Source organism: Calypte anna, chromosome 7 (genome assembly GCF_003957555.1).
Source record: "Calypte anna isolate BGI_N300 chromosome 7, bCalAnn1_v1.p, whole genome shotgun sequence".
NCBI classification, from domain to species: domain Eukaryota; kingdom Metazoa; phylum Chordata; class Aves; order Apodiformes; family Trochilidae; genus Calypte; species Calypte anna.
The window spans coordinates 27820261-27841120 of record NC_044253.1 but is presented as its reverse complement, the minus strand read 5'-3'; the positions used below and the strand labels follow the sequence as shown (position 1 = coordinate 27841120).

General features: G+C 43.9%; 1 protein-coding gene across 7 annotated transcripts in view; it reads left to right on the top strand.

The window, feature by feature from the left end:
• Nucleotides 1–20860, top strand: part of COL6A3 (collagen type VI alpha 3 chain) — a 61385-nt gene that overhangs the window by 21114 nt on the left and 19411 nt on the right. For 5 of the 7 annotated variants that reach the window (XM_030454187.1, XM_030454186.1, XM_030454184.1 and 2 more), the window contains 18 exons: nt 2305–2904; nt 4146–4712; nt 7260–7877; nt 9013–9612; nt 10211–10813; nt 11221–11823; nt 13371–13717; nt 14119–14197; nt 14540–14685; nt 15754–15846; nt 16247–16300; nt 17440–17511; nt 18483–18509; nt 18604–18648; nt 18754–18807; nt 18988–19050; nt 19432–19497; nt 20191–20244. In XM_030454187.1, coding sequence (XP_030310047.1) covers nt 2305–2904; nt 4146–4712; nt 7260–7877; nt 9013–9612; nt 10211–10813; nt 11221–11823; nt 13371–13717; nt 14119–14197; nt 14540–14685; nt 15754–15846; nt 16247–16300; nt 17440–17511; nt 18483–18509; nt 18604–18648; nt 18754–18807; nt 18988–19050; nt 19432–19497; nt 20191–20244 — 4691 coding nt within the window. The remainder of the gene's footprint in view (nt 1–2304; nt 2905–4145; nt 4713–7259; nt 7878–9012; nt 9613–10210; nt 10814–11220; nt 11824–13370; nt 13718–14118; nt 14198–14539; nt 14686–15753; nt 15847–16246; nt 16301–17439; nt 17512–18482; nt 18510–18603; nt 18649–18753; nt 18808–18987; nt 19051–19431; nt 19498–20190; nt 20245–20860) is intronic. The other 2 variants (XM_030454188.1, XM_030454190.1) reach the window with 1 other exon arrangement.

Sequence of the window (20860 nt, the reverse complement as noted above, 5' to 3'; positions counted from 1 at the left end):
GTAAAGAAAATAAGCAAGTTGGTTCATGGAGATGTTCAGAGAAAGCTAGATTAGACACTGGGACTGAAAGGCACCCTTTAAGAACAGGGTTTTCTTATCAAGTCCTATCATGAGACTATTGCAGTGTTGGTTTTATTTTAACCTTTCTAGAAGATGGTCCAAAGCCCTGTGAAGCAGATGGATTCTTTTTACCAGGTCTTGCCATTGACACCAATAGACTTTGCAATCAATCCGATCACTTGTCATGTCTTCTAAGGCAGTTTCCCTTGCATTTCAGGATGTGTTCCAGCTACATAGTAATTTTGTACCCAATTTCTCAGGATTTCTTCCCAGAAGAGATGCTTGAGGTTGAATTGTTGCTGTGCTAGATCATATCTGAGCCTTACATTTCTGTCCCCTGGCATATGAACTTTGGAAAAATAGGGCTTTTTCCAGCTCCCAGTGAGACTCCCACTGGTTTATGTGGGTGTCAAACCTTCTCCACATTTTTTCTAGTTTCTCCAAGTAATTTAATATTGTAAACTAAAGCACAAAAGAAGCTGAGTTTTTTTAAAGGATCCTCAAAATAAAGAGCAGACATTTTAAAATAATTTGCCAATACTTATCCTTAATTAAGATTAATATCACAGGACTTACCACTTAATAATCTTTATTTTTCAAAATGTGTTTCCAGCTAATACAGTTTTGCATGGCTATACACCAAGCCTGACATTTTTATATTTCAGAGTAAATTAAAAATGTTTCTAAACTGCCTTGTTCTTTTAAGTTCGTTCATGTACCTGCTTTTTTTTTTTTTGCCCCACTCCTTTTGCTCTACTGTACTCACATCTATTCAGATATAAAGTAAGCTAGTAAGCCTATCCTACTCCAGAAAATGGCTGGTTTATGTTACTAATGTAACATAAGTGGCTTTGACACTGGGCATTCTGTTACATTTCAGCTAGAGATTGTCTCACAATGGGTCTTGAATGGCACTTTTCTGGGAAAAGTTAGAACCACAGAAAGCCAAAACAGTCTGTAAAACTGGAAAGGAATGCCTGGACTTAAAAGAGTCCTTTTCTCCCTTTTGATTTTAATATTTCAGTATTTATATATTTTATATATAGAACAGCAAGCTTGCAGGGGTAAGGCAAGCTGGAAAGATGGATTAATATAGCCATGTATTCATAGGTAAATGCTTTAAGTTGAAAGTTATTGAACAGAATTAGCAATGGGCATAAATATATATTTTTAATAACTTATTTGGAGGAAGACATCCAGAGGATGCATTGGATGAGCCCACTCATCAGCTCTCTGAGATATTATTTAAAGTTTTGGCATTTTGGTCTGTCATCTGGGCATGACATGTTTAGAGCAGAAAGTACAGGGAGCTGATACTGTAGTGTCTTTGGGGAGATGTTGCAGGACTCAGATGCTGGTAGACAGCCTGGAAAGGATTTAACCTCAAAAAAGGAACTGAGAACTGGCTGGTTATACCAGAAGTGGGAAATGTATACCCTCTTCAGCAGCCTGCAAAATGAATATCTGACATAAAAATGCATTTTTCCACCTCAAATACAGATATCACAAAGGCAAGTGTCTCAGGCAGCCACTGTAACCTCATCTGGATCAGCTTTTATAAGCCTATTAAAAACTATTTTTAATACCCACTCAAAATACCAACCAAACTGGTTACTTGGCAGAAGTGTTTTCCCAAGCAAGTGGGGCCTCACTCCAGGCTGCAGGACAGTCATGGAAAGTTCCTCTACATCTGAGGATGCATGGGATCACCCCTGTGGAATGGGGGATTGCTTAATAATGGGGTGATAGCCCAGGGTATCAGTACACACTTTGGGTGCCAGAAAGCAGAAAGTGTCCCTAAAGGTCTGTTGGAAAGTCACAAGTAGATGCGTGGTGACTTGCAGAGCAGCAAGATGCCTGCAGGCATAATTAAGTGGTGTTCCACCAAACCCAGTGAAGCTGCCTTTTGCCAGCTGAGGATGTGGCCCAGACGATGCAACTCTGGCACTAGAAGCCATAGAAAACATCTGCTGTGAAAGAATCTGAGCCCTATTGATCAATCTGACCTTTAAAAGACTTTTCAGTTAGAGGCAGAAAAGTGCCCTGCCCAACCCAGTTATTTCCAGCAAGGTCCTTGTTACATTTGTGCTGATCATGCTCTTCTCTTTTTCTTCCCCCTTTCTCCTAACAATGTTTACATGTGTGTATGGCACATGCTGCGTGCACACATGAAAAAAAAAAAAATTAAAAAATCTACTTTTGTTTTCTGTGATGTTTCATGTTATTTTCTCTGCTCCACTGCAGTTCAAGTAACCAAAAGGGATATCATCTTTCTTTTGGATGGATCACTCAGCGTTGGAAATGCCAACTTCCCCTATGTGCGGGACTTTGTTGCCACCCTAGTTAACAGCTTTGATGTCGGCACTGACAAAATCCGAGTTGGCTTAGTGCAATTTAGTGACACTCCTAAAACCGAGTTCTTTCTATACTCCTACCAAACCAGATCAGACATAATCCACCACATGGGGCAGCTGAGGCCCAAGGGGGGGTCGGTGCTGAACACCGGCTCCGCACTGAACTTTGTGCTTTCCAATCACTTCACGGAAGCCGGTGGGAGCAGGATAAATGAACAAGTGCCGCAGGTCCTAGTCCTGGTCACAGCAGGGAGGTCTGCAGATCCCTTCTTGCAAGTTTCCAATGAATTAGCTCGTGCCGGAGTGCTGACTTTTGCTGTTGGAGTTAGGAGTGCGGATAAGGCAGAACTTGAACAGATTGCCTTTAATCCAAGAATGGTTTATTTTATGGATGATTTCAGTGCTCTGGCAGCTTTACCCCAAGAATTAAATAAGCCTATAACAACATATGTTAGTGGAGGTGTGGAAGAGGTTCCACTCAGCCCAACAGGTAATACCTATCTTTCTTCATGTTGACTGCATTAAGTTAATTTTGTTTCTCTTGACTGTTTGTTCCAAATGTACACCTTCACATCTGCCCGAGACCCTAAGTCATCGAAGCAGTTAGGGCTGTACTTAACCTTAAATACATGACTTGGCAAAATCAGCTCTTAATTTTGGTCAGGTCATTGCTAGCACATTTCAAAGACAGCACTTTTGACAGGTCAGGACTGAAGGAGGATCTGAGTGAGTCTGTGCACACCAGTGACTAGCTCAGGTGTTCCAAATCAGTTGCCATGTCACAACCTCTGAACATGCACTTTTGGGCACAAGAAGTGCTGTGGAAAGTGTGGAAATGTTGAAGTTATGCCAAAGAGCATAAAGGAGCAAAGGTCTAGCCAGGTACAGGTGGCTTAATAGTGGCAGGGCCACTCTTCTAAAGTGCTGTTATCAGGCTGAATTTAACTCCAGGTTTTCAGAGTATATCCTCCCACATTAAACTGCAAAGCTTTTGGCAAGTTTAGACATTTTTAAACAGGTATTTGCTCAATAATTCTCTTATTGTAGCTAAGTGTATACGAAGCCATAAAACCAACCAGGATTTCTTGTTATGGAAAGGAGATCATAAAGATGAATATCAAAGATGTTAAGACACAAAAATATGGGTGCTTGGTTTTGCCTTAGGTATTCAGTGAGATTTAAAGGGCATCAAACAGAAACAGGTAAAAGGATTTTTCTCCTTTCAAAATCCTAATTTACCTATGGATTTAGATGCCTCGTGTTGCAGCTGGGAGAAGTACTCTAAGAGAATACAGAAAATGCTTTGTGTATGTATGAACTAACATCTGTTTGTTATCTACTAAGCTTTTAAATAGAAAGAAACTTCCATTGCTGTTTTACTTATTCCTGTATTATTGGCACAGTGCTAGAACACAAACATCACTGGCCTAGTCTGAAACAGCCAGTTTATGATATGACTAATCTGATGTGATACAATGTATAATACAACTGTATGGTGCCTCAGTTTATTGAGTCTTAGTCGAGATTTGTCCTTGCTTCCCTTTCCTTCTCAGATAAACAAATCAAAGCTACTTTCAGTCCTATGGCCTAAGTAGTTTGGCAAATGAAAATTACTTGCTTTGCATATTGAAACGCAGCTAATTTGCAAAGAAATTTCTAGGGTGATGTTTAAGAAGAAAAACGCCTTCATATGTCTTTTTTCCCTTCTTTCCATTTGTGAATTTGTTCTAGAAAGCAAGAAAGATATTTTATTCCTGATTGATGGCTCAGCCAACCTCTTGGGTACCTTTCCTGCTGTCCGGGACTTTTTACACAGAGTAATTTCTGACCTGAACGTGGGTCCCGATGCCACGAGAGTAGCTGTGGCTCAATTCAGTGACACTGTCCAAGTTGAATTTGACTTTGCTGAACTCCCATCTAAGCAAGACATCCTACTGAAAGTGAAAAGGATGAAAATAAAAACAGGGAAGCAACTGAACATCGGAGCTGCGCTAGATGAAGCTATAAGGAGGCTGTTTGTGAAGGAAGCTGGAAGCAGGCTCGAAGAAGGAGTTCCTCAGTTTTTAGTCCTCCTTGCTGCTGGGAGATCATCTGATGATGTGGAACAACCATCAGATGCTCTGAAGGAGGCTGGAGTTGTGACCTTTGCTATCAAAGCCAGAAATGCTGACCCTGTGGAGCTCGAGAGGATAGTTTATGCCCCGCAGTTCATCCTGAACGTCGACTCCCTCTCTCGGATTTCAGAGCTTCAGCCAAACATAGTCAACCTGTTGAAAACTATCCAGCTTCAGCCAACAGGTACAGGAACCCCCAGGCTTCCCAACAGGCTGAAAGACAGCACCTACATGCCCTCCCTCAATTTGGTAACTGGGGCAATTGTGTCTGGTGATGTTTAAAATTATTATGTAGAAACTACTCTTGTACTTGGATTTACCTCTAGTCAGACACTGATCCAGCAAAGCATTAAGGTCCAAACTGAATTTTAAAGATGAGTGAGGAAAAAGTCATATGTCTGGCTGCAAGAGCTGCAGTAGGTACTATTACTAATGTGTAAAACATAGGAAAAAAGATCTTGCATAAATTGATGTGCAGTACTGGGAAAGGGATAGAAGTATTTGTCTCAATTCCTCTTCCATCTTCCCTTTTCTGGAGGAGTGGCAGGGAGTAAGCAGCACTGTAACAGGCTGGATTCACCCTTGCTCCATTGTTTATATTGTATATATATTTGTATTGTATAATTTTAAAAATTATAAAAAGAATCACACAGCCACAATTATAAATTGACACTCCTTTATTGTAAATAGTCCGTGTCCAGCTGTGTGATTTCCTGATGCATCCTTAATTTGAGAATTAACCTGTCTCCCAAGAGCAGGTGGGGACAAGGAAAAATGTAATGATATCCATGTCATCTCTCTGTAAAAGTCCTGGGCAGATGGACTTAGAATCACAGAAACTAAAAAAAAACATACAGGGTTGGAAGGGAACTGAGGGTGCCATCTGCTACCTACCCTAGTGTCCAACAGGATCTTCATGTCCAGAAACAGCTGACATTGGTGTGGTCTGGGCTGAAAACACTCCAGTGGAGATTTGCCCAGCCTCCATGATCGATCTGTTCAGTTGCTTTTAGGCTCATCCATAGGCAGTTTCCCTCAGTGACAAAGCTCTGCCTTCATAGTCATGGTTTAAGCCTTTCCCATCTATTTCAGCTCCAGGATACAGATGCTAGATACTTCTGGTTTGTGTTACAGCCCTTCAATTGCTTTAAGCTTTCCATGTACATCTTGTCCTGATCCTTGTGTCACCAGGTCACTTGTTGATCTTGCAGGCTTTCTACATTTTCACCCTTGTGTGTCCAGCATCACCCTGCTTCAAATGGACAGAGCAAAACAATCCCCTGGTATCCCCTGGTCATCTCTTACCTCATTCTTTCCATGTGGGTTTGTTGCCCTTCCTGCACTGGTACATGTTCTGCCTCAACACAGACCAACAGCAACTCTTGCTCTTGAATTGCATCCTCCCTTTTCAAACTTTTGCTGTCTTGTCAAGATCACTTTAAATCCCTTTGGTCCCCAAGTATTGCAAATAGCGGTGCTAACTCTTCACCAATAGCTGCATCCACCTAATTTTCCTAATATTCCTGGCTAGAAGAGAGCCACCTCATAAGAGTACCCATATTTTTTCTTCTGTATCTGCTACCCAGTCACTTTTGTTAGTACTCTTTTTCCCTGGCCCTGAAATTCAGAGGGAGTGTATGAAACTGGGATACACCAGGCAATGTCTACTCCCTTTTCCTACCTCTATTGCTCTACAAGCTTTATTGATATTCTGGCCCTATGCATCAACTAAACAAGTTTCCAACATTCCTCCTAAATAATAAACTTGATCTGAAATCTGCATTAAGGCTTCAGCTGTTCTTGTTAACTCTTTCTGTGTCCAACATTCAAAAGCAGATATTTCAGATTTCTTCAGAGGGACAGATCATGTACCTGCTTGTCCCACTTGGCCCTGTTATAAAAAAGCCAACAGCAATTTTAGGGATACCATTCATCAGTTGCTGTGTTTGAGTGGCAGGAATGTTTTCTGCATGACTGAGACAAAGCTTTGCAGTTCTGTTACTCAATAGGAGAACACAAGGACAGTTCTCTGATCCTTGGCATTTTAGAGTTTTGTTTTTTTAAAGAAAGAGTATTTGGTTACAATGAGCACTGTTTTGTGGTTGAAGTTAGTAAAACAGCAAAACCAGAACATCAGTGTCTAGCATTTTAGAAAAGCATTTCAGCATTTTCAGTTGGATGTCTGGGCCAGCAAATATTTATTTTGTCTGAGCATGTGCAGCATTGTTTATTTCTGAGTTTAGTGATGCTTCAGAAAAGATTTTCTCTCTCTCTTCACCAGCACCTTGTGAGCACCCTCTTTGCAGAATGACATTTCCTGCAGAAACTCAGTTTTCTCTGAGAGCAAAAAATACCCAATGCCCCAGACTCTTGTTACATATTGCAAAGCCATGTTCCAGCTTCCCATGCCCTGGGTAGTGGATGGCTTCTCCCAGCCTCAGGTAGGAGATGGCACCCAGAGTCCCTTGACTCCCTCTTTCTTATGGGTCTATGACTCTGTGGTTCAGTGGTTAAGGCATGGCACATGTTGCACTGTGGTTTCCACTGAATTCTGCCCATCTGCCTCTTCACCAGGGACTGCATCTGATCACAAAGGAACCAAACCACTCATCCTGACAGCTTGCTGTCCCTTTCTCAGGATTTTGTATTCCTTTGGTTCAATGTATTAGGTGGATAATAATCACTGCAAAAGACAATCTCACTTACTTCCCTTACTTGTCTCAAACTGTAGCTGAGAGAAGTGAGAAGAAGGACGTGGTGTTTCTACTTGATGGTTCAGATGGCGTCAGAAGTGGTTTCCCTCTACTGAAGACCTTTGTCCAAAGAGTTGTTGAAAGCCTGGATATTGGTCGTGACAAGGTCCGTGTGGCTGTTGCTCAGTACAGCAATGTCATACAACCTGAGTTCTTACTCGACACCCATGAAGACAAAGCAGATCTCATCAGTGCCATCCAGGAGCTGAAGGTTATGGGAGGGTCTCCTCTGAACACTGGAGCAGCCCTCGACTATCTCATCAAGAATGTTTTCACAGTGTCAAGTGGCAGCAGGATAGCAGAGAATGTCCCTCAGTTCCTGATTCTGCTGACTGCTGACCGGTCCCAGGATGATGTGAGGAGGCCCTCAGTGGTCCTGAAGACGAGTGGCACGGTACCCTTTGGTGTTGGGATTGGAAATGCTGACCTTACAGAGCTGCAGACAATTTCCTTCCTCCCAGAATTTGCTATCTCTGTGCCTGATTTCAGCGAGCTGGACACGGTGCAGCAGGTCATCTCAAACAGAGTCATCCAGCTGACCAAGAAAGAGATACAGTCACTTGCCCCTGATCTGGTTTTTGCATCACCCAGCCCAGGTGAGAAGATATTTGTGTCTGCACTGAAAGCCAAAAAAATGATGTTTAGTTACATCATGGTTCTAGCACAAACTAAGAAAAGCAAGAATGGTCACAGCTAAGACTCCAGGTTCATCTTGGTTTCTCTGCTGATGTATTTTTTTGATGTACTTAGGGTTGGCAGGAGCTCTATAATTCAGCTGAGCCACCTTTAAGCCCAGTCCCTTGAGGTGGTCCATGTTGTATCCACATGGAAGACCCACAAAGTGAATGATTAATCTTATTTCAAATTGATAAATTTTGAGTCCATGCTATTCCTCCTGGAATGGAATTGAGTCATTTAATGAGACAGGGACACCTTCACACCACTATAAATCAAGGTCAGCTTTCTGCTAAATGTAAGACCTGCTGATGTGTCTTGTATTTGTCACCCTCACTCTTCACCCTGGGGATAGGAAACTTGGAAGCAGGTATCAGGAAAAGGATCAGATCTTCCATTTCTGGTCTTTTTTGGAAATACAGGCAGTGCATACCTGGCATGAAGGGTATGCACTCCAGATCAGGCCCTTTGAATTTCACCATCTATCTCTCTCTATTCCTTCCCTTCAGAGCAAGCCTGCTTTCCTCTATCCTCATTTATCAGTGTGATATTCAGTGTGAAAATTAACGTTCTGACCTGAATTACCACTGCAAAAAAGGCTTGACTGGGAAGAAAAAAGTCATCCTGGAAAGACAGAAGCTGAGAGAATAATAAGATAGAAGCTGTCTTATAGGACAAAGCCAAATAAAGATGGGGTGGTACAGAGCATAAAACAATCCCAAGCTGCCTGACAACCTGCCCTGAGTAAGGAGCATCACCAGAATACATTTCCTTATGGGGAAAGATCCATGAGGAATTATTATTCCAGGTTTCTCCTGCTCCCTCTTGCTTCCTTTGCTCTGGAAGCTGTTGTTCTTGCACTGCCTGGGGATGTGCCTAGAAAACTGGTCTTGTCTCTGCTGCCTGCTGGGGCTTCCAGGAGATATCCCAGGGAACAAATGGATGAATAACTTCCCCATGGCCAAAGGCCAGGGTCACTAATGTAGATGGTGAGCTTAGCTGCTCTACATAAGCAATGCCTGATGTGTCTTCTGATTGCTGCCTTTTTTCCTGCAGGAGGTGTGAAGAGGGATGTTGTGTTCATGGTTGATGGCTCCCGCTATGCCGCCCAGGAGTTCTACCTGGTCCGTGATCTCATTGAGAGGATAGTGGACAACCTGGACGTGGGCTTTGACACCACCCGGATTTCAGTGGTCCAGTTCAGTGAGCATCCCCACGTGGAGTTCCTGCTTAATGCCCACTCCACCAAGGATGAGGTGCAGAATGCCGTGAGGCGGCTGCGGCCACAGGGTGGTCAGCAGGTGAACATGGGGGAGGCCCTTGATTTTGTGGCAAAAACCATCTTCACTCGGCCCTCCGGGAGCCGCATCGAGGAGGGGGTCCCTCAGTTTTTGATCATCCTCTCCTCCCGCAAGTCTGATGATGACTTAGAGAACCCCTCACTCCAAGTCAAGCAAGTAGGTGTGGCACCCTTGGTGGTAGCAAAGAGCATGGATCCCGAGGAGATGGTGCAGATTTCCCTTAGTCCTGATTATGTATTCCAAGTCTCCAGTTTCCAGGAGCTGCCCAGCCTTGAGCAAAAATTGCTGACTCCAATTGAAACCCTGACTGGGGACCAAATCAGACGTCTGCTGGGAGATGTGCAAACCCCCATAGGTAAGGCACTGTCAACACGGGCTGCTTCTAGGTTGCTATTCAAGAGAATGCTGCCCAAATATGTAAATAACTTTCCATCTCTAAATTGAGGTTTTCTTTAACTAAAAGCAAAGGTGTAGAACATGTAAAGTTTTCTCTTAAAACTTCAAGATATGTAGAAATTATACCCAAGTACCTAAATACATTATTACTTTGATTTGCAAGTCAAGTACCTAAATATATTACATATTTTGATTTTCAAGTCAAATGACCACTTATTCCCATTTATCAGCTCTCTAGGAATGACACAGAAATCTGGGGCAACTTGAAGCCGGGAACACTAAGAAATCCAAAGGGCATTAATGAATAGAAGAGATAAGGCCCTGAATAACGCATGATTTGAGTGTTAGGTAGAATGTTATCACATGCATGCACAGTTGCACATGAGCCTTATTGGAGAGGCTCCCTGCAGCACCATGCCTAAAGTTGGCTAAAATATACAAATAAAATACTGCACAGCTTTACACCATGTGAGAGCAGAGAGAACAGAAATCCTCCAGAAAAGCTTAGGCAAAGTCTTGACGCACAAGTGATTTCCTCTCTCCTTGCTTCCCTGCAGATATTTCTGGTGATGAAAAGGACATAGTCTTCCTCATTGACAGCTCTGACAGTGTTAGGCCCGATGGACTCGCTCACATCCGGGATTTCATCAGCAGGATTGTTCAGCAGCTGGAAGTCGGGCCAAGCAAAGTGCGAATCGGGGTAGTGCAGTTCAGCAACAATGTCTTCCCGGAGTTTTACCTGAAGACCCACAAGTCCAAAAATGCTGTCCTTCAAGCCATCCGCCGCTTGAGGCATAGAGGGGGGTCCCCTATGAATGCTGGCAAAGCCCTAGACTACGTGGTGAAGAACTACTTCATCAAGTCTGCAGGAAGCAGGATAGAAGATGGAGTGCCCCAGCACCTAGTTGTCATCCTAGGAGACCGGTCCCAGGATGATGTGAACAGGCCTGCTAATGTGATCACTTCAACCAGCATTAAACCCCTGGGTGTTGGAGCCAGGAATGTGGACAGGAGCCAGCTGCAGATCATCACCAATGATCCCGAGCGTGTGCTTGTGGTCCAGGACTTCACGGCACTCCCATCTTTGGAAAAGAAGGTGCAGAGTATTCTTGAAGAGCTTCCAATACCTACAACTGAAACCCCTGGATTTTTAGGGCCTGGTAAGTCTGCTGTTCACCCTAGAGGCTTTTCTGGACAGAGCACAGATAGAATTTGAATTATGTGGAAATGATTCTATCTTATGCTCAACATAATAACACCTTTTTATTCCCAACTGTTTACTCACATTTCTTTAAAGAAGACTTTGAAGAGCTAGTTGAGCATAAGAAAAAATTAAATTTGAAATGAGGGTACCTGTAACAAAAACAAATAATGTTGTGTCAAGTATAATAAATACATTTTATAAAACATTTATTCTTGTACAGATGTAGAATCATGCCACAGAACAAACTAAAAAGATAGAAAGGAGGGGAAACACAAAGCCACTTCACAATACACTAAACATTTTTAATATTAGAGACACCACAAACAATTATTAACAACTGTGTTTTCTTTGTAATCTTTTCAGGAGGTAAAAAGCAGGCTGACATTGTGTTTTTGCTGGATGGCTCCATCAATTTGGGGAGGGATAACTTCCAAGAAGTTCTCCAGTTTGTCTACTCTGTGGTGGATGCCATTTATAGGGATGGCGACTCTATCCAGGTAGGACTGGCCCAGTACAACTCCGATGTCACTGATGAGTTTTTCCTCAAGGATTATTCCACCAAACCTCAGATTTTAGATGCTATTAATAAAGTCATCTACAAAGGTGGTCTAGTGGCCAACACTGGTGCAGCCATCAAACACATCCAGGCAAAACACTTTGTGAAGGAGTCCGGCAGCCGAATTGACCAGAGGGTGCCCCAGATTGCCTTCATCGTCACAGGTGGGAAATCTGCAGATGATGGGCCAAGTGCCTCCTCAGAAATTGCACAGAAAGGGGTCAAGGTGTTTGCAGTTGGTGTGAAAAACATTGACTTGAAGGAAGTCAGCAGGCTGGCCAGTGAAAGTGCCACAAGTTTCAGAGCATCCACGGCCCAGGAGCTGTCTGAGCTGAATGAGCAGGTCCTGGTTACACTTGAAGCTGCTATGGAGGAGAAACTGTGCCCAGGAACGACAGACATTACAAGAGGTAAGTGTGATCTTTTCATCATATGACCAGTGGGTTCTGATGGACTTGTCCAGCCTGCTTTTGTTGTCCATAGCCTGAGGTGCAGCATGGGCTTAGAACTCCTCCATAAGCACATGGAAGGCTGCAAGCCCTTGGTATGAGAGCTGCCTGTTGATGTGTGCCTGTGTCACCTCATTGCTACAGAGGTGACAATGTGGTGGAAGAATTTCAGATATGACAAGCAGACACTAAATCACTGACCTTGTGCTACCACATCAATAGGGGGGCTTTAATTAGCTGCCTTTGGACTAAGTCTACCTACCTCACCCTCCAGATGTGTAGGCACTTGAAGCCAGTAGCGTGGTGGCAGGCCAACCATCCAAAGTGATGGTCCTTGTTAAGCCTGATGCATTTATAACAAACCAGTTGGACTCCATGGCTGTTCAGTCCCTGGCACACATGATGTGATGAGTATCAGTATTTCTCCTGCCAGGTCATCCAAGGTCTCATGTCAGGTATATCAGAAAAAGCTAGGGTGAGAGTGCTTGCATTTTAAGGTAAAATTGCCGTAAGAAAAGATCCCAAGATTTGGCTACTTCAGCAGCTAAGCAAGGGTAGCTGGGGTGAGTGAGCAAGGTATTGCCGTCAGAGCAGACTCCCTGCAGCTGGTTTAACTTACTACAATATGGCAAATCCTACTCTCATAACTACTCACAACTGATCATGGCTCAGCCCTCTGGATGTTGAGCAGAGGCATCTCCCAAAGCTCTGCAGAAGCTGAAGGAGAGCAAAAGCTGCTCTGAGCTGAGCAACAGCTCCAGCTGAGATGAAAACAAACTGGGTACAGGGCAAAGCAAACCACTGCTGGTCATTACCCTTAGTGGTTCCTGAGTGCAGCACCAGTGTGATGAATAGCAAAGACATTTCAAACATCTCCCTGCTTGAAAGCCTGTGTGGGCAGAGGAGATATTACATCCAGACAAAAGGTGGCCAGCAGCCTGGTCTCCTGTGCTCTAGACCCAACAGGCAACTCGGGGGCTATAGGGTGGCTCTGCAGAAATGCAAACCATGTATTGCCTTGTAGGTGTGAGCTGAGCAACTTCAGTGCTTTTTTCTGCCCTAATTCCCAGTTATCCCATAGAAACCCTAGCTACATCTTTCAGGACTTGACATCAGTTATCTGTTTTTTGCCTCTATGTCCCCAGGACTGGAGGATGATTTTTCAAGCACAAGTAGAAGGTAATTGCACAGCATTGCAACAGGTTTTCATGCAGAGGAGAGAAAGAAGTTTTGGCTGCCTGATGAAAACACAGATTTCTATTGGATTCAGTTTAATCAGTTCTTCCAAATGCTAAGCAACAATTGAACAAAAATAACAAAAAAAACAACATGCAGATTTTCTCAGATTTTTATGCCTGTGATGAAAGAAAACCCAAGGCTTTCTGTGTATAAAACTGTGGCAGTGATCAGTGCAGAGTCTCATCTCTAGCAACTAAGAGAATAACTAGGAATTTTTTTTCCTTTGTGCTGAACAGTGATGGTCTTCTCTTTCTGCATTTCCCTTTCAGATTGTGACATAGATGTGATCCTTGGTTTTGATGTCACAGATGTTGGAGCTGGTCAAAATATATTTAATTCCCAGAGAGCTCTGGAGTCCAGAGTTGAGTCTGTGCTGAACAGAATAATGCAAATGCAGAAGATCAGCTGCACTGGCAACCAGGCACCCAATGTCAGGGTGGCCATCATGGCCCAGACTCGGGGGGGACCCGTGGAGGGACTGGACTTCTCCAAGTACCAGCCTGAGTTCTTTGAGAGGTTCCAAGGCATGCGCACCCGCGGGCCCTATGTTCTCACAGCGGAGACACTGAAGTCCTACCTGAACAAATTCAGATCCCTGCCCTCAGGCAGCACCAAGGTAAATCAAGACCAAAGCCACTTTGACACGATGTTGGCCAGGAAAAATGACTTTGGATCCTAGTATTGGCAAGCAACTGTAAATTCATGAGAAATTAATTAAATAAATTTATTCATTAAATAAATACATTCATTGCAGCTGGTGCCCACGGACACTGCTTGGCTGTGAACTATTGCTTCCCAGATTTTCCCTGTTTGTGCTTCAGGAACAAACACCTGTATGGTACGGTGTACCAAGATCTAGCATGGAAATCCAACAGTTTGTGGCCTAGAAAGGGCATAGCAATTCCCCCATCTCATCTCAGATGAGACGTCCCTTGAAAGAAGGCCTTTCAGCTTGCACATTGATTGTTTTACACCTGGAGTATTCTGGGTCCTGACATAAAATTGATTCTCTTCCAGGTCGTAATCCATTTTACTGATGGTGCAGATGACTCATTAGATCAGTTGGAGGCTGCTTCATCTGCTTTGCATACAGAAGGTAATTTTTTATTCTTCGAGGCAGTGGTAATAGTACATCTTAACATGTGGACCATATTACAACCATCTCTTATGAATCCACCAGCTTTGGATTCTTATGAATAAGGATTTTATAGTTACTATATGCATTTGCTGTTCTACATCGCCTTGCTGTGATATTTAGTGGCCTGATAGCAGGTAGGCATGTGGGTACCTTGCACTGATTGTGCTTGAAGATGCTTGTTCTCTCTTGAATAAGCTCTGTTTGCCATCAGAGGGGCAGATAATGACCAATACAGGAGAGGGTGTGCAGAACCCCTCAAACATCCCATTACACAGCCCCTTCTGCTTCCTTCCCTCTCAGGTGTCAATGCTCTCATCTTTGTTGGTCTGGACCGAGTGAGCAATTTTGACAAAGTGATGCAGCTGGAGTTTGGTCGTGGGTTCACCTACAACAGGCCACTGAGAATTAATCTGCTGGACTTGGATTTTGAGCTGGCAGAGCAGCTTGTAAGTAACTGGGCACAGGCAGTGCTGCCTTGTAATGCTAGAGGAAAGCTGACAGCTGGATCTCCTGCAGGGATGAACCATGGCTGAATTTCTTGAACAAGCATTGCTTTCTAGGTTTTTTTCCCCATGTTGATTCCCTGCCTGTATTTCAGACATGCCTTTTCCAGATGAAAGAGTAACCTTTCTTCTTAGTAAATTTAGTTCCCTCCTTTGTATGTAGTCACTCTTGAGTTCCTAGAGTTAATTTGCTATGTCTAGTTCCTCCCAACTTCACATCTGCTACCAGCATCCTTAAGCTCCTTTTCCAGTAGACTCAATAAAATTTGGCTTAACCACTGATCCTTGTGGTAACTTTGCTGGGCCCTTCTCTGCAAATGAAAGTGGAGCCACTTGAGAGTGAACCTTGGTATTTGGGATGAAAGCTAGTCTTCAGCCCATCCCCAAGTAATTCGGCTGCCTAGGAAAATCCTTTCAACATGGAAATGTGCAAAGCTAGCAGGAAACATTTGCAGCCAACAATTTACTTGGCAAAGAAAGTGATTTTTTTTTTCTTTCCCTTGGATGATGCAAAACCAAGCTGTGATTTTTCTGACTCTGTATCTCTTTTTTCTTTTCTTTACTTTTTTTTTTTTTTTCCTGTGTTTTTGCAAATTGTTCTCAGCCTGCAGGCTGCTGGTGAGCTACTCATTGCAGTGACTTTGGCACAGCCTGCTTCACAACCTGGATTTTTTTCTCTGGAGATGAGATTCCTCTCATCAGGCATCACTCTGGGGACAGATTTCCTACTAAATGCGCTCTACAAATTCTGCCCCACACAGTTGCCTCTGATGTGCAAAAGATAATGTTAACTGCTCCTTCCTAACCATGCAACCTAAACAGTCTGCCAACACACACCTCTTTCTCCTGCTGTCGTGGGTGATTCAAGGCAGAACAATCCCAAAATATTGCCAGCCCAACGTTATACTTGGCCCAGAAGCAATTGCACAGACTCAAGGGCTTGCAGGAATTATGGGGTTTAGGCTCTGCCAGGTTCCTAACTTCCAATTTGGGTCATGTGTTTTTCTACAGGACAACATTGCAGAGAGGACGTGCTGCAAGGTCCCATGCAAGTGCTCAGGGCAGGGAGGAGACAGAGGTGTGCCTGGCCCCATAGGACCAAAGGTAGGTCACTTCACCTGAGGATAAAAGGTTCCTGTTCAAGGTGAGTGTTCCCCACAGTGGTGATGGGTGGGTGACATGCAGGCTGCATATGTTGTAAGGAATAATGCTAATGGGGACATCATCTCCTCTTACTCCCCATTTTAAAACTGGCCCTGGACCATGCACAGTGGTTGAGAGCTGCTCTTCTTCACTATTTCACAACCAAAGGGGATGGAAGGGAGTGCTGAAGTGTCTTGTGAAACTATTTAGGGCTGTCAAAGGGAGAGATTCTGTCACTAACTTGTATACAAGGATGACCAAACAGTTGCTTTGTCCATATCTAAGTAAATCTAGAATATTAATTTAGAGGGAGATCCCAGAACTATGAAAGCGATGCAGAATCCTCTCTGTTGTCTTCTAGGGTGCCACAGGTGATCTTGGCTATGGAGGTTATCCTGGTGATGAAGGAGGACCGGTAAGTGACTGCCCCCTCTCTTGGTACTGCTCAAATTAGGGACCTCATAGTAGCCAAGCATTTGGAGGCTTTTTCAACAAATATTGGAAATATAAGTGGGGATTAGATGAGAAAGCAAGCAGAAATTTGTGATTCCACTGATGGCTGTTCCCAGCTGCTCCTGGGAGAAGGTCAGTAAGGAGTTCCATGAGAGCTGTAGAAGGCATGGCAGGGAGAATTAATCCTGTTATTTGATGTGAGCCAGCTCTGTGCTATTCCTCCAAGGTGGGAATGATAGTAGCTGGTCCCAAACAGTGCAGGGTGCTTTTGAACGTAATAAAATCCCCAACTTTGTTAAAGCTGCAGGCTGTGCCAGAGTTATCTGTACCAAATGCAGCTGAAAGATTTGAGTTAGTCCAAGAATGGTATCAAGAAGGGGTGTTTCTCTCCATCAGAGGGAAAGACAACACGAGTCCTCTGACTTCTTAGTAGCAAAGTTTAATCCAGACACTTACTTCATCTGTCTCACATCACCCGTGGAATAAACAACTCCTCATGCATCACACACAGAGGTGAAGCTGAGGCCAGGGGGGTGGCAGTGCTCATTGCTTTTCCCACAGGCCAGGGACCAAAGGCTGCTCTCAGATGTTGCATGCAATGCAAAGTTTTCCTGGGGCTGTAAGGTCAGGATGGAATTAGACAGGGCTGAGTATTTCATCTTGTAATTTTATTTTTGAAGAAGTTTTATAAAGCTCTTTCATAGATGAGAGTTTGGAAAGGATGTTTCTCTCTCAGTGACAAAGCCTTTCAGTTGGTCTCTGCATGGGGAGGCTGTGGGCAGGACATGGTGGTGTGGCCAGGGGTTGGTCTTTCAAAACCTGAAAGCTCTGTTTTCTTCTGCACTTCCAAGCCACCTCCTGCACTTACTGATGCATGGAATCATAGAATGGCTTAGGTTGGAAGGGATCCCAGCCAGAGACCATCTACTCCAAACTCCCTGCCATGGGCAGGGATGTCTCTCACCGAGACAAGGTTGCTCAAGGCCTCAGTGTATGCAGCTAGTTGAAGCAACATGCTTAGCAGGCAAACCTTGACAAAGGCAAACCACTTGGCAAACCAAACCCTGGCAAACCCAAACCATTTTCTCCTCCATGCAACAGGGTGAGCGTGGACCACCGGGGATGAATGGGACACAAGGTTTCCAGGGATGCCCTGGGCACAGAGGAACTAAGGTATGTGTGGAAGAAGCCTGCACAGAGCAGACCCAGAGTCCAGCTGGTGGGAGTCCACTGGGGACAACTCCTGCTGCTTTAGGATCTCAGAAAACAGCTGCCAAACACAGTGAAGTGATGGTGTCCCCCTGGCCAAGCACCAAGGCATTCAGCAGGCGTCACAGCTTTAGTGTTGCTATGAGGAGCAAAAGGGCAGCTCAGTGACCCAGGCTCAATCTGCAGACAAGGCTGATTTATTTTCTGCAATCTGGCTCCAGGGGGAAGATGTGAGAAGAGATGGATTTTTTCCTTCACACTAAGAAGTGGTGCGTGCATGTCTTGGGCCAGGGCATGTGGATGGAAATCTGCTGTTGTGTAGGAGGGAGAAAAGTGAGCTATGGACACTGCTTTAAAGAGGAACCTGGAGCAAATGGTTCAGGACAGCAGCTGTGCCACAAGCCAGAGAAGGTGGTGAAACATATTATTTACGGGGCATACTCTGTGGTACTGAGAAGATGTTTCCTACCATCTGCTTTGGCCACAGGAACATCTGGCAGGGAGCAGAGGAGTGCATGAACCAAGCCCATCAGTTGCAGCTGAGCTACTGAGGCTCTTCAGAAAGCTGTCTGGCCTTGGACAAAGGCACTGAGAATGAATCTGGAAGTCATTTAAAAGTGGGTGCAGGGAGGAAAGAAAGTCAGTGGAGAAAGAGTTGTGGCTAAGGAGTAGGCTATTTCACTGGATCAGCTGGCTAAATCCCATGATGCACATATTTTATCTTGACATGATATCAGCTTCCTTCTCAAAACTGAAGAAGATTAACATCAGAGAAAAAAGGAACAGTCAAACCCTGGTGCAGCAAGCCCTGTCTGGTCTGTCCTCCCCTGGTTCTGGCTCTGGGTCTGCCACCAAGCACAGCTCCTCTTCCCCACTACTTCCCATGGAGATGAATTAGTCAAAACCAGAGTAACTCCCTTTTCTGATCTGTCTAGGGCTCTCGGGGATTCCCAGGAGAGAAGGTATGGAGTTATTTCCTCATGCCACGATGGTAAGTGTGTGTATGGATGTATCAGTAGCCCCAGTGAACATTTGCCCCTCACTTCTCTTCTGCAGGGTGAACTGGGAGAAATGGGTCTGGATGGCATTGATGGAGAAGAGGTCGGTCATACTGATTGCTTCTCTCTTTGTGATGAGATGCTTCAGTGAAGTATCTAAGAAGCACCTTGAAATTGAAAAATATTCTAAAATATTTTTATTTTTTAGGGAGACAAGGGCCTGCCTGGCTCCTCTGGAGAGAAGGGATACTCTGGCAGGAGGGTAGGCTTTTTTCACATTTGTGGCAGGACTAAGGCATGGGGAATAGGTATCTTTGAACCATGGGAGGTAGCAAAGTCACCATGTTCCCCTTGAGGCTGAAGACCCAGGCAGAGGTGTGCAGCAGTAGAGATGCTTTCAGCAGGCAAGGACTGCTCTTCCTAATTCTCTGTCTCTTCACAGGGTGATAAAGGAGTTAAAGGTGAACGAGGAGAACGAGGTGACCGTGGGCTCCGTGGGGACCCGGTAAATATAGCTAAGACATCTTCTTGATTTTTCACCCACTTCCACCAGTTCTGGGGATCATAAGCAAGCAGGTACTCATGCTTACTAAATGCAGCTTGACAGTGGCATGTTCAGTGATAGAGCAAGGACTTAGAGGTAACATGTGGGTAACGTGTCTCTTGATACCAACCTGCCAATCAGTGTTCCATTATATTAAAATTCCCCTCCTTCCCTTTAAAATAATAATTTCTCAGTTAAAAACCTGTGTCTGTCTGAAAACACCCATAATTCTTCATCTAATTCTGTGAAAAAAGAAAAAACCAAAATGTTGGTTCAGAGCTGTTTTGCATGTCTGACTTACAAGTCTCACTTAGATGTTTCTCATTGCTCTCTTGCTTTCAGGGAGATTCGGGAGCTGATAATACTCAGCGGGGATCCAGAGGCCAAAAGGGTGAAATTGGGCCAATGGTAAAGTGTCTTTTTTTTTTTCTTTTGTTGTTTTTGGATGGGTTTAAAATAGGATGCAACAGAAAAAAGTATGAAAAAAGGATGCTGCCAAAAAAGTGAAAGTTTCTTAAACATATCGTGCTTTGTCAGATAAAATATTTTTCCTCTAGAAAATGCTTTTGTTTTGCAACCAAAACTTCCTGTAGGAATATATCAGTTTAGAAGATGTTTTGTGTTAGAAGTGTTTTTTAAAAAATATTTTTATTATCCTACAATGCCTTTTGGGATATTGTCACTGAAAACAACTTTGTACTTGGAAATTAACTTCGTATGTTCTTGTGGGTCATAATGCAAAAGCCAAAAACAGTTAAGATGATACCAAATCTGAATGTCTTGGTTCACTTGAAACCTTTGGGAAAAAAGCCCTCACTCTCCTTGGAAAATTTCCAAAGCCATTTGTTTTTTATCAGCTCAGACTGTGTCTTAAATATGCCTTAAAATGTCAGAAGGCATTTCCAAAGACTGGAAATGTCACCTTATGTTATCTGAGAAACTTGATGGAAAGTCTCCATGAGTCGTTAGGATTTCCACTAATGTGGGAATATTGAGTAACTTTTGTGAGAGGGCAAAAGGATCCATTCTGTGAGAAATGAACTTATTTTCCTAGTGCCTGCCCATCTCAGGCCTCTCACCAGAGATTTGCTTTTCCTTTAGGGAGAACCAGGACCAGTGGGGGTGGATGGCCAGGACGGTGGAGTCGGGAGGAAGGTGAGCTGCCACTCTTACAGTCAGTGGAACCTGAGCTTAGATTGACAATAACTTTTCCCCTCCTACCTTGCCATGTGCTTTGTTTCACAAACACCAGGAGTTCAACACAAAAGAAACAAAGCAAAAGAAACTCAACAGAAAAAATGCCTGATGGCTTTCTGCCTTGTGTAGACTTTAAAGATCTGATCCTAAATTTATTCCCATGGAAGTAACTCAGTGATCAGATCAGTGGAGCTACACCTGATCTAATCTGGCATATCCATCTTCATTTGGCTGCTGGTTTTTAAAAGGCAAAACCAAATGGGAGCTGGTGTTGCAGGGAAATCTGGGGGTGCCTTCCCTGCTGCTCCCCCTCAGGGAATGAGGCCCAGAGGCTGTGGCATGCTCCTGCATATGTGAGGCAACTGTCCACCTATGTTGTGGGGAGTTGGGTTATGCAAGGAAGGAGAAAACATGTCAGTTTGATTTCAGAGAGCTAACCATGTGTCTTTCTTTCTCTCTCTCTCCCAAGTAGAGAAAATTAAACTATTCAAATGTAATTTTGGACTACGAGAAACAGTGATACATGGATATAAAAGCAATAGAGAAATGAGTCCTTGCATACTTGCATAACAAG